The sequence below is a fragment of the Panthera tigris genome, chromosome A1 (genome assembly GCF_018350195.1).
Source record: "Panthera tigris isolate Pti1 chromosome A1, P.tigris_Pti1_mat1.1, whole genome shotgun sequence".
NCBI lineage: Eukaryota > Metazoa > Chordata > Mammalia > Carnivora > Felidae > Panthera > Panthera tigris.
In genome coordinates this window covers 144768742-144787092 of record NC_056660.1, presented here as the reverse complement: position 1 = coordinate 144787092, position 18351 = coordinate 144768742, and the positions used below count along the sequence as shown (strand labels likewise).

The 18351-nt window shown below is 36.9% G+C and overlaps 1 protein-coding gene across 13 annotated transcripts in view; it reads right to left on the bottom strand.

The window, feature by feature from the left end:
* ATG10 (autophagy related 10) overlaps positions 1–18351 on the bottom strand; it is a 259908-nt gene that overhangs the window by 188868 nt on the left and 52689 nt on the right. For all 13 annotated transcript variants that reach the window (XR_006218746.1, XM_042989422.1, XM_042989439.1 and 10 more), the window contains one exon: positions 12290–12397. Coding sequence is in view for 12 of the 13 variants with exons in the window: in XM_042989422.1 (XP_042845356.1) it covers positions 12290–12397 (108 nt within the window). In the remaining variant the exon portion in view is untranslated. The remainder of the gene's footprint in view (positions 1–12289; positions 12398–18351) is intronic.

Here is an 18351-nt window from a genome sequence, read left to right as displayed (position 1 = left end):
TTACTCTGAAACAGTAAAACTGCCTTAAGTTGCATTAATAAAAATTAACATTTGTTAATCCTTGCACCCATTATCCTATTTGATCCTCATAAACCACCCCTTGAGGAAGGGACTGTTACAGTACCCTTCGACTGTTGATATGTTTGATGTTGAGAAAGAGCGGAGAAAGGAATATAAACTTTATGAAGCACTGTGTTTTATTTTCACAGCGCTGGCCAGTTGTTTCTTCCATATCATTTAATGCACACATCAACCCCACGTATGCTCAGCCCCCAATTCCCCACCTCCTGACTCCCTTAAGTATTTGGGGCCCAGGTTTACAGATGAGGGATTTGAGGCTCAAAAAGGTTCAGTAACATGTTCAAAGTACACAGCTAAAATGAGGGAAGGTCGGGATTTAAAACCAAATTTGCCCAACTCCAAAGCCCTTGCTCTTTCAACCATGCCATGCCACCTGCTACCCAAAGCCCACGGCGGCCCCATTACACTACTCTCAGAATCCTTTCAAATAACATTAGCAATCACCAAAAGTCTAGGCAGTATTTTCCAAATAAGAGTCATAAGCCATTAGCAGGTTCTGAAATCAAGTGGTGGGCCTCAATGAGCATTTTTTAAAAAATTAAATACAGCAGAATAACTAGTAAAACAGGCTATATTTTTAAAAAAATTGTTTCATAAGCCTTGGTTTCAGGTATGTGCATATGCAATATACTGGGTCCTACTATAAAATGCATTTCTTATTGTGGGTTTATATCAAAAAGTATGAAAGCCACTGGTCTCAAAGGATGCACTCACATAGACACAGGACAGGGAAAGACTTACCAAGGGACTGGAAACTATTCAATGCTCAGTTCTGTTCACTTAAATAACATCAGGAAACACAAGACAGGAAGCCCCTTCTCAGACAAGGCAGAAAAAGGATTACCTAGAATCAGCATAGGAGGAGGATGCTGATTGTATAATTACACACCTCCTTCACAGCAGCTCCAGTCCATCAAGTAGATAGTATGGTTTATTTTTTATAGCACTAATTATGCAATTATCCATAACATTAAATCAGTTCCACCTGATTCAGTCTAGCACAGGTTTCCTGAAACATTCATTTGTTTATTATTTTTAAAAAGAGCACTAAACTACCAATCATACGTACAAGTATGGAAGCTGTATAAACTTTTTTCAAAAAAGATCTTCTGTCGAATATGATATTTTTGGTCTTTTTGGAAAAATCGAAATTTCATGTTAATATACTTTGGAGCTTCTATAAACAACAGATTTCAGACAAGTATATTCTCACTTTTTTTTACCTTTTTATTTCACAAAATACCTATCATAGAGCAATAATGCCACATTGGATATTTTCACAAGAAAAGCCTTTCTATAGAATAAAACTTTCTATTGGTAGTTCTTTATAATATCTTTTCTGGTAGACCCCTCATTCAAAATGATTCTCTGAGAAAATGCTACAAGGTAAGTTTAAGCTATGAATCCTATGCTCAAGGATTTGAGCAGTTGAGTAGGGGGATAACACTAGAGACTACAGCTTCCACTAAGTTGCTTCCTATCACCTCTAAGCAAAGATATAAATAACCCCCAGCTACCAACCAATATCGGCAACAGCTGTAGAACATCCAGAAAGACTCACCAGATACCCTCAAACAAACAATAGACTAAAACAGGGAACACAGACAAGGACCAGAGCTAGGAGAAAGCACATTCAAATTATAGAATTCATCTGATTCTCCTACCCACATATTCACACTGCCTGTTGACTCCTTCTAACTCTTTAAACTTGTCTGACACACTCCAATACTATTCATTCGTGAAATGCAAAGAAGATCCAGCACACTCCAGAATGGCTGGGGCAATCACTCATGTCCTCCTTATTCCCTACCTAACCTTACTGCAGTTTCATCTCTGCCTAACTTCAAACCTGTGACACCATCATTCCCTCTAATTTGGGGGGAAATGTTTGTACTACTCTTCTTGGTGTTTGAATCTCAGCTTTCATTAATAGATTCTGACTTGGTCTGTCTCTCTGTTTCTCAGTCCTCCTCATTAACTTGCATGGAGATCCCAGATTCAGGAACCTAACAACGTACCAACAATCTGGTCAAGGCCCTAACACAGACAGCCTATTGCTCCTCAGAAGGGGAGATTTAGTCAAACCATATTAAAAACTCTAACTACTTCTCAAATCAGTCTAAAGTCTCAACACTCACATGTGCAGCCCCAAATTACTTTTAATGCAGAGCCACTCTTGCTTACCAACATTCCCTTCTACACTCACCACCATGTAGATCTCCGACAGCCATTCCCCAGAGCCTGAGATGTAATAAGTGGTTAAGAAAGAAAGAAAGAAAGAAAGAAAGAAAGAAAGAAAGAAAGAAAGACAAAACAATCAAAAACAAAAACAAAAAAATCCCCAAGATACTAGACTTCCTGCCAGGTCAATTCCAACACCTTGTGTCACCAAATAAGTATGATTTGGAAAAACATTTTGGAAGTTAGAATCACACTTCAAGAATGTCCAGCATGTGCTACAGCCTCTTCCCTAAATATTGAAAGTCAGTGTAGAAACAAAGATTGGTCAATGGGTTCATAAGGCAGCCAAAGGGACAGAGGAACAGATGGAATTCCAGCCCTCAAGTTTCTTGTTGCCAGATTCCACCCATGTGTTTTTAAGTCAGTCTGATTTGTCAAAATGCCAGCTGTCAAACTGAAAAGCTATGGACACTTCAGCTTTATTCGAGGTAGTTGCCTAAGATCCTCTGATTAGTTCTGTAGTCATGACTCTTGACTTGGCTTCTCATTTTCACCTCCACCCTGCCCTCTGGATTCATCTTTGTTTGTATGAGTTGACCTTCAGCACTCCCCAAGGATTCTGACTTCGGGAAGATATTAGCCACAGAATAATAGTGATAATAAACTGTTAGAAAGAGAGAATAAAAAGAATACTTTGTCCCCAGTGTCACAAAGTCAAAAAGGAGAGAGAATTTATGAAGAAAGGTCTTAGTCGATAGCGTCAAACGTTGCAGTGTGGTCAAGGAGGAAAAGAACACTAGATGTGATGATTACAAGGTAACTAGTAACTTAGAAGAAATCAATCTCCATAGCTTGATTTTGATAGAAGTCAATAGAAAAAGACTTGAAGTTGAAATGAGTGACAAGAGTGAAGGTATTACAGATTGCTTATTCAAGAAATCAGGTAGTGAAGGAAAGAGGTGAGACAGGATTATAGAACAGAGAAGTGGAAACATAAGTGTGGCATAAAAATGTGGGACCATGGAACTTAGGTGTTGTGGGCATTACTGAGACGGCAAGGTCAAGACTAAGTAAGAAAGCAAGAGAAATAAAAAAGGGATTGATATCATGGAGGGTCTTGAGACAAAAACACTGTACAGAGCACATTCAGAGGGAGAAAAGTATAAATATAGTTAAAAATAAGTCTATAAACAGGAGAATTACATAGTTTGAGATCATCATTATATTTTTTCTCTTTTGTTTCACATCTAACAAACCCAAAGTGATGCTGAGGGTGAACTACTTATTTCAAAAATAGTTACTGGAAAGAAAGCATTAATAATAGAACTTCAAGATTAGTCAATGGTCATTTTAACTCTCTCATCCAAGAGTCTTACAACTTTCAGATTACAACTTCTCTTCCTTCAAAATATGCTGGGGATGAGCAACAAGAGAAGAGAGACCACATTTAATTACCCAGGCTGCTGTACCCTCTGACCCACCAGCCAAAGAAGGCATTCTTTTAGGCATCCATCTAGACATTCTTTATGTAGTACTGCCAGCTTGATAGCCTTCCTACTCTTTCCAATCCATTCTAAACTACAGCTGAGACAAACCTGTACTCTGCAACTAAGACTCCTTTGAGGTCAGCTAGAACTAGATATAACTTCTCAATGCTTATCACAAATACAAAAGACTAACAATGTGCTAAGAGCAAAGAATACCTCTAAAATAGCAAATTTGCAAGCACCATATGGAAAAACATTATTGAAGTTCCCATGTCCCATTTATGCAATCAGAAGCAATATTGTTAAAAACACTTTGATGCCTTATTCTTAGTTTTTCCTCTTAGCTTTTCACTTTGAAAAACTGTAACAAAGTCCAATACTTCATTTTTTCCACAGTCTACTACCTTAGGCACATAAATCCAGAAATAAACTTTAATAAATATTCCCCAAAACTTTGTAAGTTAATAATGATAAAATATTTATTCTAACAGTGCGGACTTTTAGTTAAGTTAGCAGTATATTAGATGGGAAATTCTAGATAGTTCAATCTACAAAAATTAAAATACAGGCTATATTAGTTTCCAGCATTTATATGCCAGACACTGGGCTAGATTGTAAGGACACAGTGGTGATCAGAGTAATCTAACCAGATCAGTGCTCAGACTTCAGCAGTAGGGTTTGGAACCACTAACCCAATTTGAAAATGTTTTGCTCTCTCCCTGCAAAAAAAAAAAAAAAATCTATCTGTGTTTTTAATAAAGCTCTTTAATAGTGGGCACTTCAGGTACTAGTGGGAGAAATATGGGGAGCTATAGAGTCCTACTATGTAAGTAGCCATCTATATGCATAACTGTCCCTAGTTCTGAGCGATGGTTCCACAGTAAAATAATATTCTGTACAACAGTTAATCTTTATCTGACAGTTAAAAAAAAATCCCAACAAGTAACTAATTTCTCTCAAGCTACCAAGAAAACAACCCTCTAAACATCTAGAAGATTACAGTTCACCATGAGATCACACATTTCCATTGTAACATTCAATTTCTTTAGAGTATAGGACAACATTGTTTTTGAGCCCTGCATAGAAAATTATGCTAATGGATATTTCTTTTCCTCCAGAAAATAATCTTTTAATTAACTTTTTCAATTTAACTAAGGGAAAAAAAGGATTTTAAATATAATTAATAATTCTGAAAACTCAAATATTTTAGATTCTGTTTAATCTTTTGTAAGATCAAATCTCATTGTACTATATTCCAAGCAATGTATCCTATCCCCAACCATACACTGAGTTTCCACTGGCTTAAAAAAAAAAAAATTCTGGGGTCCCTGAGTGGCTCAGTCAATTGAGCATCCAACATTTTTTTTTTTAATTTTTAATGTTTATTTATTTTTGAGAAAGAGAGACAGAGACAGAGTCTGAATGTGGAAGGGGCAGAGACAGAGGGAGACACAGAATTCAAAGCAGGCTCCAGGCTCCGAGCCATCAGCAGAGACTGATGCAGCAGGGCTCAAACTCACAAATTGTGAGATCATGACCTGAGCCAAAGTCCAGGTGTCCTGAGTGGCTGACTCTTGATTTCAGCTCAGGTCATGATCTCAAGGTCATGGGATCAAGCCCCTAAAGAGGCTCCAGGCTAGGCATGGAGCCTGCTGAAGATTCTCTCTCCCTCTCCCTCTCCCCCTCCCCTGCTTGCACTCATGTGCACTCTTTCTCTTGTTTAAAAAATGAAATTAAGTAAAAATTTTTAAAAATCAAAGGGGGAGAAAGAAGTGCAAAATAATGGTTTCACTTTCATTTATTTTAGATTTGATTGTAAAATCAAGATATCCTGCTCAGAAATTCTCCATGAGAAAGTACCCAAATAAAGTTTGAAACCCTCAATCAATCCATTAAGTATATTTCTTAAAGTATTTCGTGGAAAGCATCTCAAACTCATTATAAGAAACAGTAGGAACATACAATTAGAACAACTAAAGTAATACATTAAGTGTCCTTCTCAGAAACAATTGGTTCCTGTTAGACCTTTATAACTGGACATAAACATTCCACATTGAAAGCTTGTCAGATTTTGATACAGAAATACCAGTTCAGTGGTGCCTGGGTGGCTCAGTCAGTTAAGTGTCTGACTTTGGCTTAGGTCATGATCTCATGGTTTGTGAGACTGAGCCCCACGTGGGGCTTGCTGCTGTCAGCTGAGAGCTTGGGGCCTGCTTCGGATTCTCTCTCTCTCTCTCTCTCTCTCTCTCTCTCTCTGCCCAACCCACAACCCCCACCCCTGCTTGCACTCTATCTCTCTCTCTTAAAAACAAACATTAAAAAATTAAAAAAATATGTATCAGTCCAGTATTCTCTCAAGTACACATCTATGGCTAGAAATAACCTTACTTTTGATTTTTAAAAAGCCTCAATATTAGAGCTATACATAAAGGAAACTTTCCAATATAACTTGCTGCTGAGATAAAATACAATGGCCATGCCAGGTATCTTTACAAAAGCTTTTCTACTGACTTGATAAATAGAAAAAAAATTAGTTATCTACCTGAATTGACTCATCTTGATTTCTCTCAAAAAATAGATTCTCTCTTTGCCAAGGAAAAAAGAGTACAGAGAATTTCCAGCGTAGAACGAACCTTAGGAAGCCATTTAGGGGAGCGGCTGGGTGGATCAGTTGGATGACCATCTAACTTCAGCACAGGTCATCATCTCATGGTTCATGGGTTCAAGCCCCACATGGGGCTCACTGCTGTCAGTGCAGAGCCTGCTTCAGATCCTCTGTCTCCCTGTCTCTCTCCCCCTCCCTCAGTCTCTCTCTCTTTCTCTCTCTCTCTCAAAAATAAATCATTTTTTTAAAAAGACATTAAGGCTATAGGTTCTCAATTAACCTAACACACTCTGAATTTTGCAAAGTAATATTCATTCAGGTACGTAGGGCCTAGAGAAGAAGGAAGATTCAGGAAAGTGAAACATTTCCCTGTACGACTCCCTGGCTTCACAAGAGAACGCTAAGTTGCTTTAACACCCCTAAGATTTCATTAGATCAGGCAGTTCTAGTGCCACATCTTTATATGCACTTTCTGGCGAGTATTAAGAATAACTTAACAAACACTTCTGTCATAGAGTACAGAAATATAATTTTATAATAAATACTATATTTAGTGTAATAATTCACAGTTTAATTACAGCTGCAAATCCTAATCGGACCTGGTTGGTTTTGAGCATATCCTATACTCCCCACTTTCAAATACCACATCACTCTATGGCATATTTGCACTCTAAATAAAATAAAAATTTGCTTTGTCTTTTAATTTTATCAAAATACCTCAAGAAAAACACAAGAGTGCAATTGGATCTGCTGTATTAATAGTTATTTTCTTTAACAACCCATTTATCTATCAGTATTAAATTCATCATATCAATAAATAAAAACTGACTGACTACTACACATGTGTCCATTTGTATCAATGCACATTAAATATAAAAGGCTTTCTGGTATTCTAACATTGCTTTAATAATTACATCTTCAAATACTAGGGGTAATCATGCTTATTACTCATTAGTTACATTTACCAACAGGTCTATACTTCAGTCTAAAAATAGCAGTTGCTTTACAAAGAAATTGTTAACACTGAGAGCCGTTGCTTGTCACTTGTTCCATTATTAAACACACATACACACAACATTATGACATAGGAGTCTATTTTGGACATACAAAATGGAACTCATCCTAGAAGCCACTTAATAAAACCCTTAGGGCAAATGAGTATATTTGAAGACCTGGTTACCTCAGAAGATCATCATTCTCTTGAATATGTCCTTTTGGCAATTGAGATCATCTCCAGTTACTGATTCTCGGCTTTATGCTTCAGGGAATTTATGATAGGTTGTTTTTGTTGAGGGCTTTCTATAATATTCTACCTGCCCTGGACTAAGGAAAGTCCCAGTTAGTGAACTACAAGGCCCTAGGACAAAAATCCTTTCTCCAGTAGCATGCTATTGCTATCTTTATGACTCTATCATTTTCATAGTTTTAAAAAATGTAATCTGAAGGTACAACCTGAGGCTCTAAAGTAATGAAGATAGTAAATGAATAAATAAAATATGCTCCACACCTATCTCTGACACCATTTCAAGAGGAAAAATTCATTTATATCAACGATTTTAAGTTGAGGCAATAGATTTCTTTTGGTGACTGCTAAGGAAAATACTTTGCTTAAAAATTTCCAAAGTCTTTGTTGTTATTTCACAAACTCAGAAATGTCACAAGCAAATCATATTAACTACTCTCAACAACAAATGTCCTTTTTTTTAAAAAAAGAGAGAGAGAGCACAAGGGATGTGCAGAGGAAGGAGAGAAATCTTAAGCAGTCTCCACACTCAGAGTGGAGCCAAAGCAGGGCTCGATCCCACAACCCTGAGATCATGACCTGAGCTGAAATCAAGAGTTGGACGCTCAACCAAATGAGCCACCCAGGCACCCACAACAATAACTGTCTTATCTAATATGACTAACCTATAAGAATTCCTATTCCTCAAAGCCAACACTAAACAGCACACCATTATATTTCAGAGAATTGTGTATACCCTCTCATTCTCTTAACTACCATTTTGAATTACATTTTAAAAATTTCAAAAAGGATATAGATTGTGATTTTCTCATATTACTTCACTTATACATTCCATTATATTTCACTTTGATTTTTAAAATCCTATGATTATATACATACCATTGGAGATAATTTTGTAGTCATAAAAATCATGAATCCAGCTATCTTTCTACAATCAAGAATGCTGGTTCTGGTTAGGACAAGGAAGTGAGTAGATTTCCCACATCATACATGGCCAAAATAAAAACAAAACAAAACAAAACAAAACTGAAGCAACTATTAGCAAAGTCATTCCTTTAAAAACTTTTAAATCAGAAATGTACAGATTTGGAACTTTTGGGCTTTAAAATCTAAAGAGAACTTAGCAGTCCCCTAGCTTAGTCTTCTATACAATAAAGGACTTATTTCTATAATAGAGGCTAGGTTACATGCTGGTGGCCTGAGGACCACGTGCAGCCCATAGGTATAGTCTGTGTGACCTGCACAATTTTGTTTTGTTTTGTTTTCTTTTGTTTTAATTAAGCCAACACACAAAAATCCAGATCTTTGCCTTGTCTTGAAAATCCACCTGGAGCTGTATGTCTGCTGCCCCTATTGGATGAGTCATGCCATGTCCACTTCTCCACAGTCCTGCCACTTTTGATACACCCACTTCACTCATTCATCATCTGCCTGGTGCTTTAAGCATCTCAACATTTCAGTCAATGACCACTCACTATTCCAGACAGAGGGTTATCCACTCTGTTGCTGAGTATCTCCACAAAAGGAGAGGGAGTATACAACTCTGCAAGTTGACTGATTTCACTGTAGGCAACACTAAACATTAGAGAGAATTATCTAGAATATTTTACAAACACAAACTAGTTCTATCCTCAGAAGCAGAGTAAATTTACTCTTTCTTCCACAGAAGAGGCTTCTAGGTATCTGAAGACAACTAACTTGCCTAGGCCTTCATTTGCAGTTTAATGTCTCCAAAGCCCCAGATACTCCTCATAGTAATCTTTGCAAGCTCACCTGTGGCCCCTGAGATGCTTCTCTGCATGGATGAATTCTATTTATGATTCATTTGTTTTAACTCTTACTTGTGTATTCATTTATTATACATTTTAGTTATCAGTGTTCTTCACATGTAATAACGTAATAGTTCCTTGATCTAGATGAGTGGTTCTCAAGCTTTTTGGTCTCAGGATCCCTTTTCATGTTTAAAATTAATTGGAGATCCCAATGAGCTTTAAAGTAAGTTGTATCTATTGGCATTCACTGTATTAGCAACTAACACTAACATTATCAAAAAATATTATATGTATTAGTTCATTTCAAATACATGTTAACATAATGGCATATTTCTATGAAAAATAAACACATTTTCCAAAATAATATCATCTCCCTGCTTTCATCTAAATACAGAACTTATATAAATATTTCGCTGTAGATCCCATTTTGTTGGTTTCAGGTTACTCTTTGGCAGTGGACACTGCTGAGGTCCCACCCACCTCCCCTTAAGGCCAGTGTACCCATCCCCACTTAGCTGTTTTGATTGTTGGCTGATAACACAAAGCAGAATACCTAGTAACACCGGAGACACCCTGCTTGGGAAGCTATGTCTACCTCTATTTCATCCAATGAATGACCGACAAGCCAATAACTGTCACAGAGTACAAAAAGACCCATCCCAATGACACAAAGCAGAAGTAAATCTAGGCGTAGTTTGTGCTCCAGAGCTTCCCATGGGGTCAGACCCAAGCTAGTTTCTACCTGAGAGCACATTCTTCCTTAGCTTTTATCCCTTGTCCTATCCTGCTTCTGTCACTCACTCCCTTCTAAAAGTTATCCCTAACAAATTAGTGAATAAGCACCTCCATCTCAAGCTCTGCTTCTGGTGAACCCAACCTAAGATATCTCTCATCTCACCAAGATTACTGCAATATCGATGCTGTCATACATCAGTTCAACTAACCATCTCAGCTGCGCAGCATCTCAAATATGCTAGGCATTCTATTATAGAGCAGTGCAGTGGTTCTCAAAATGTGATTGCTGGCCCAGCAGCAGTAGCAGCATTCAGGAACTTTTTAGAACTGCAAACTCTCAGGCCCATTCCAGGCCTACTGAATCACAACTGCCATCACAGAGATGTGCCATAATTAACCAATCCATTATTGTTCTGTATTTCCGCAGTTTCCATTTTTTGCTAGTATAAATAATGGTGAAATGAATGTACTTGCAGTTAAATCTCTGTGTACATTTCCAATAATTCTATGAATATTTGTCTTCAATTTACTTTGAGGTAAAAGTATTAAATTAAAAAATAAAATGTACTGATAGATGAATAGAGGGACAGACATGTAATAAAGCAAGCACAGCAAATGTCAATGAAAGACTCTAGGTGAGGAGTATATGGATGTTGACTGCTAAATTCTTGCAACCTTTTCATGTTTGAAATTTGTTAGAAAATGTTGAAAAGATTTCTATTTTATGAGGTTAATTCCTAGAATTGGAATAGATTTTTCGTAGTATGTGCCCGTCTTTAAACTCTGTGAAGTTAAAACATCAACCAGAAAGTGTCAGTTCCCTCACACTGTCAACACTGCTTTTTAGTTCTTTTCAAATCTCTGCCAACTTGTTAGGCATAAACTGGTAATTCATCTTTTAAATCACCATTTCTTTGTGCATTTTTTAAGTTAATATATAATGAATTGAAAAGCTTCCTAATGTGATGTTGGTTATTTGAACTACGAAGCAGTAATCAGGATTTGAGCGCCTACCCAGGGGCACTTAGCTTATTACCAAGCACAATACCCTCAAGAATAACTTGCAAACTGAATTATATTGGCAAGAGTTACTTCTAGGCCAGTGTCATACACAGGCAGTGGGGAAAGAGAGGTGGGAGTCTAATGCCAGATTGCCAAATGGGTCTGACTTAACAGGTCCTAGGAAATGGTTCTTTCTTCCTTCACAAGAAATTCGTAATCTCGCATTTTACCAGAATGCTCAGAATTCCAAGCATTAGTATTTTCTTCCTTTGTGTTGAGGCAATTAGATCCCCATCAATTCTATTTTAGAATTCAAGTACTTTACTTCAGAATGGGCTCTACAAAATTATGGTGTATCCAAAGGATGAAATGCAATGAAGCCATTTAAAGAACTATGGAATTCTACAATTACTGACATGTAAAGAAGTCTATGATATATTACTTGTGCATTAAAAAAAAAAGTATGTACATGTCTGTACAACAGAAAATTTGTGGAAAGATATTTATTATAATAGTGGCTACATCCAGTTAAAGGACATATGGCAGTTTTTGTACTCTTTACATATTTCTTGTTTACTTTTGCCATAGATATATAAAAATTTCTTTATTAACAATAACAATATAAGAAGGCTATTTGCATTTTGATAAAAATAAAATTGAAAGTATCCCAGAAAACCACTAAGCCATCAGCACCTTATTAAAATTTAATTTAGGAAGATTTTTAAGTCAAGGTTAAAGTCCCCTAAGGAATGAGACCCAGATCCAGCATAGTTTAAAAGGCATAGAGTTTTAAAGGGAAAAGAGTTAAAGGCAGACTAGGCAAAGAAGTCTCCAGCTATGTATTAATCAGCTAAGGGACATGTCTGTGTTGTCCTGGGAGGATTTCACTGGAGAAAAATCAATAGGCAATGGAAGTCATCTGTGGTCTTCAGATCCAAGAGAAACCAAAAGGGTGAAGGCTCAGAGTCTGTAAGGACTCAGTAGATCTTTACACTACCACAATTCCTGCTTTCGATATTATAGAAGAAAATACTTCCTGACCAATGATATTCAATTTTTGCCTTACAGCAGGCCCAGGATCCAATGCCAGTTAATGTTTTCAAATATATGTTTAAGATTTAAATTGTTTCCTTTATACTTCAAAAAGACTGAAAAGGAGAATAAGACATATTAAACCACTTACCTCAATGGGAAGACATGTCTGTACACAGGCAGATGTTCCCGAATGTGACATCAGAGTCTCGGGTTTAATTTGAAAGTGTGTTTTGCACATGTAGCCTTCAGAACAGTCCTGTGTTGCATCACCAAAGAATACATAAGAAAATGCCAATTATTTTAAGAATTCATCATTTTAAGTACTATAGTTTTCCATAAGTTTCAAACTGAGCAATAAAAAACTAAATACATTCAAAGAAATGAGATAATATGGATAAAGAAATTCATCCAATAAACCCTGGACATAGTAGCTACTCATTGAATAGAAGTTTTAATCCTCTACCATTCTCACTTATTAATGATGTTTCCCCCTTCTCTTAGATCTCCCTGCTCCTTCCTAAGCAGTCCATAGCACATAAGTCATAGAGCAAAACTTCTCGTTGGCAGCTGTTAAAAAGCATTTAAACTTAAAGAAATATTTCATCACATATTAATATTGATTTCATGGCCTATATAAAAAGAGAAATTTAAGGAGAACTTGCAACAGATCTTGAAGTTAGAAGGGACCTTCCATTTTGACTTCTTGTTTAAGGCAAGATCTCCATTAAACGTCACAGGGAAATAATTATGCAGCACTTGCCTGAGCACTTCCAGGAACCCATGCTTTACTCCCTTACATGACTACCGCTTCCATTTTCATACATAGTACATTGTTCATTGAGAAAGTATTATACTGCATTGAAATGTTTATCTTTAACCTTAACTCAATGGTTTCAATTCTGCTCTCCAGAGTCTAAACTCTTTTCTACAAAGCCATTCATTCTTTAAAACCTTGATGACAATACCACCATTTTCAAATGTTCCATGGGGAACATGGGATTTCCAAGCCCTTTACCAATTTGTACTGCTAGCCTCTTTCTTATATTTGCTCTTAAATACAGTAATGGATAATGTTTATCTAATTGTGGTCAGTTCCATTTTTTTAAGCAAAATTTGGTTGAATTCAATAAGGTCCTGTATATGGGGCGCCTGGGTGGCTCAGTCGGTTGAGCATCCGACTTCGGCTCAGGTCATGATCTCGTGGTCTGTGAGTTCAAGCCCCGCCTCGGGCTCTGTGCTGACAGCTCAGAGCCTGGAGCCTGCTTCGGATTCTGTGTCTCCCTCTCTCTCTGCCCCTCCCCTGCTAATGCTCTGTCTCTCTCTGTCTCAAAAATAAATAAACATTTAAAAAAATTAAAAAAAAAAAGGTCCTGTATAAAAATGTAATACCTCATGTACAAACATACCTACGTATCAATGAATATTATTAATTCTCCACCAAACTATCATACTAACATTCACATTTTAACAGAAATAGTTATAATTAATGAAGATGAGATTACCGACTCTGACGCAGCAGTTAAAATACAGAATAGCATTCCAACTAAAACAATTCATAATTCACTTAAATACTATTAATAAGATTCAAAAATCCAGTTTTTATCTATAAAATAAGAAAAGAAAAATTTTATAGTACATTTTAACATTGCTTCTTTTTTTTTTAATTTTGTGTCATGCCAACAATGTAAGAGCATTGGATTTTAGGTACCTGAGCTAGTTTGAATAATGTCCCTTCTAAACTCATGTCCACCTGGAACCTGTAAATGTGACTTTATTTGGGAAACAGGGTCTATGCAAATGTAATAAAGTTAAGAGGAGGTCATACTGGAATAGGGTAGACCCTGAATCCAATGCAAATGGCATCCTTACAAGAAGAGGGAAATTTGGTTACAGAGACACAGATACACAGTGGAGAAGGCCACAGAAAAACAGAGGCACAAACTGAAGTGGTACATCTACAAACCAAAGAATGCCAACAGTTGCCACCAATCATCAGAAGCAAGAAAAGGCAAGGAAAGATTTTTCTCTAGAACTTTTAGAGGGAGTGCTGCCCTGCCGACATATTGCTTTTCAACTCCCAACCTCCAGAACTACAAGAGAATGTACTTGTTTTAAACCATTCTGTTCATAGTACTTTCTTATGGTAGCCCTAGGAAACTAATACAGGAACTATATTTTCTGAGAAATCTGGCAGCACCTTTACAATGCCTCCTGGTTGCCTGGGCTGACACTTTACCAGCACTCACAAAAGAATGCTGCTGTTTGGTCCTGATCAGCACCAGTTCTAATTGGCTGGATCCAACTTATTATGATTGGTTGATACCACTGCCACAGGTTGTTAAACATTTTGAATATCATTCTTCCCTGTAAAGTAAGCTATTAGGTATCCAATATAATCACCTTTTATTATTTCATTCAAGTTATACATTTTGTAGAATTAATCATTTTTTTTAATTCTAGTTCTGCATCATCTAAACACAAAGTACATCCCCGATGTCCTTTTACCACTGAAATCTCTATATTTAGACAACATAAATGACATTTAATATTGGTTTAAGTGGAGAAAGATATATGTAGTGAGTGTAGTTCTTGTTGCTGCTTTTTACATCAGGTTATTTATTGCCCCATCTTCTGGAAGAGTAGTCAATTATCTTCTATGGAAGCATTCCCTACTTCCCTGTCAGTGTGGACATGGCCTCCCCACTATGAGAATGATCAAAGAACTCTGATCTGGCCAATAAGGACATCAGTCCTGCTGACCTCAGAAACTCAGACGGGCAGTCTACTCAGGGCCAATGAAAACAGTTCAGGACTTCAGTTAGGGGACGGGGAACGGTATTCTCTTTTCGACTGGATTTCAACCAGGAAGACGGGCAGCCTTGGCAGTGTTGGCAGCCATCAAGTAATTAAATGGAGCCTGAGAACGAAGCCAATGCAGAGGAAAGCAAAGCCATGAGATGCAGAAAGACCAGATCCTGATTACACTATTTACACCACCCATACTTAAAGTTAGTTCTACCCTCAAATTTTGCGATTACCCGGCTTCAAAAAGCCCCTTCTTGGCTTCACCCAACTTGGATTGGGCTTTCTGTCACTTGCAACTAAAATAATCTTTCTATAAAATGACCTATATTGTGTTTATTATGTTAAAACTAGATGAGTTTTCCTGCTGTTGAGAATGGGCCTCCTATAACCACAGAAAGAGGCTCCTAAATCATGAAATAGTTTGACTTGAATGACTAAACTAGATGGTTTTCTACTATATTGTATGATCACCCTCATTATACTAGATAATCAATAGTTGATTATATAAAAGATTTACCAAATACAGTAAAACCATAATGATACGTGTTTGTGAGACAGAAAGTACTGGCAGTCTGCAATTTGAAAATAATCTAGCTATAGAGGGAACAAAAAAACCCGTTTAGACATTCAGAGAAGAGTTAGAACTGAACTGTGTGTACTGAATCTGATTCATCAAATGAAGGTAACTATTCTGTTTCATGAGGGCTGATCATACAACCTCTTCTTACGGCAAATTCTAATACAAGGCAAAATACATCTCCTTTGACACCAAGAGGTTAAGTCAAAAATTCCTATACACCTGTGTTATAAAATCTAAATGTATTATCTGATCTCTTATCCAATGAATTAAGATAGAGAGATGTGTCATTTTTAATATTACTTGTAATTTAAGGGATGTTGTTTCTATTGTGGGTACTTTCTGATACTACTTATTGGTGTCTGTAAGGAGATACATGGGATTTTTGACACAGCCTATATATACGGTAAATTTCTTTTCAGTATCAATCTCTTAACAGTCAACATTAGCCTTGAAAAATTAAATATAGAAAAAAAAGAGTTTATAGAATATTAGCTTCCTTTCAAACATTTACTTTCACAGAAGTAGGCCTTCTCCTATGCTGTTTTAAGGCAGAAAAATATGTTCTCCTCTTCACTGTTGAAGGTTGCTTTTGTAGAGACAAGCAAACATAAAAGCATGAGGAACTGCCCCCTGAGCTAGTACTACAGTCTGTCTGGCCCAATAAATGAAAATTAACTCAAATCTCAACTGACTTTCCTGGTAGACACTCAACTCTAGCTTCCCTGCATTCGTTCTGTAGTTATGATAGCTTACAATTCAATGTCAAGTTTTCTTTAATTTTTTAACATGTGTTAGTTTTATTTTCCCCAAGCAATCCGAAGTTAAGACCAGGCCCCAGCCCCTGGGGAAGAAAGGGTCCTAACTACAGAGTCTGCTTGCACATAAAACACTGGTTCCTTGTCTCCACGGAGTCTGAAAACACTCTGGACCAGAACAGGAGAAGGCAGGAACAAAGGAAACCTTGCAGTTTATCCAACTCAACCCTATCGTGTTAGAGATTAGAGGGTGAAGGACTTAAGTACTTTTAAGAGATCTGTCTTACAACTAATTGGGGGAGCCACTGGAACTGGAAAACAGGCCATATGACCCCAGTGCTCTCCATACCACACTAAGCAATTCTGCCAGAGATCAGCATCATGGTAGAAACATGCTTACTGACTGTTGTGGAGTGGTGAAAGCCCAAACTTTGCACACTGAGTAACAAGCTGAAGCATTCAAGGGTGATCTGGAAACCAGGAGCCTCCTTGTCATCTGGGAGCTTGTTAGACACACAGAATCTCAAGCTTTGCTCGGGAACCTCTGATTCAGAATCTGTATGTAACAGGATCCCAGATAATTCGTGTGCACTTTTGGAGGCACTGAGGCAACATGTACTGCAATCCCTGATTCAAAGGGATTGCAGACTGATTACATTAAGCAATGGTTCTCAACCTTAGCTGGGGTTCCCAGTCACAACTTTCCTGTAGTCTGTAATGCAGCATCCAGGATTGAGAATTACTTCACTTAATTCATTCAAGTTCCCATTTGGAACTCTAAGAACAGAGTCAACCAAGTAATCTGTAGCTGTCTCAGGGGAAATGGCCACAAACAACTCCCAACCTTTAGGAATAGTATGCTCACCTGGAGCTCTCCATATACTAAACTGGCCTCTGTGAACACTCATCTTGAGCTGTGACAGTGCTGAGACTGCTTTTTAAGTGGTCTTTACTACTACCTCAAACCTTACTTTCTGGCAATTTGCCCAGCCTTAACCTAGGCCTCTGTAACTGCCATTAATCTCATAACTTAAAACTGTCACTGTCCTGTATCTAACTACACTTCAGCCATCAGAACTCCGTGCTGCCCATCTGCCACAAAGCAGGTTGCTTCATTCCATCACTGCAGAAGAGAAACTAATAGAATGTGTCCAGGTGCTGTAAGCCAAACACCAATTAAAAAGAGAACACTTCCTCCGCACAGTCAAAACTCAAGTTATCTCCACAGAATGCCCTTCACTTTATACCAAAATAAGGAATAAAGACTTAAATGAGAAAAAACAATGCCATAAATGTGCTAGATGAAAACACTAGAAAATATATGTAAATGATTTTATATTTGTATGTTTATATATATATGTATATATGTATATATAAAGATATTTTAAAAATAGATAAAAACTTCACAGTCATAATAAAATATTGATAATTTCCACTCCACAGAAAAAAAAAAACCTTAACACCATAAAGTCAAAAGACAAACATCAAAATATGAAAAATAGATTTGCAGCCATATCATAGAAAAGGACTAATTATGTCAATATATAAATAGCTTTAATTTCTACAATGTATTGACAGTTCCAATAAACCAATAAGAAAAAGACCAGCAACTCAATAGGAAAATGAGTAAAGGATATAAACAGTTCACTGCAGAGGAAGTACATAGGGATATTAACCATATAAAAATAGGTTTAATGTTTCCCATAAGATAAATGCAAATTAAAACTGTGTGATACCATTTTTTTACCTATCAGATTGGCAAAGATAAAAAAAAGCATGAAAATATAGCGGGTAGATAAAGATATAAATAAAATGGTAGACACTGTCCTATGTTGCCAGGGCAGGATAAATTAGTATAATCTCCTCAGGAACAAGTTGGCAATACCTATACACATTAATAATGCACGTGTCTTCCCCCAGAAATGCATCTTACAAATACAGTTGCACATGTAGGAAACAGAATTCATGGAATGATATGTATAAAGTATTGCTTCAACAGCATAAAATTGGATATAACCTAAGTGCCTATCAGTGAAGTTAAATAACATTATGGTATATCTAAATTATGGA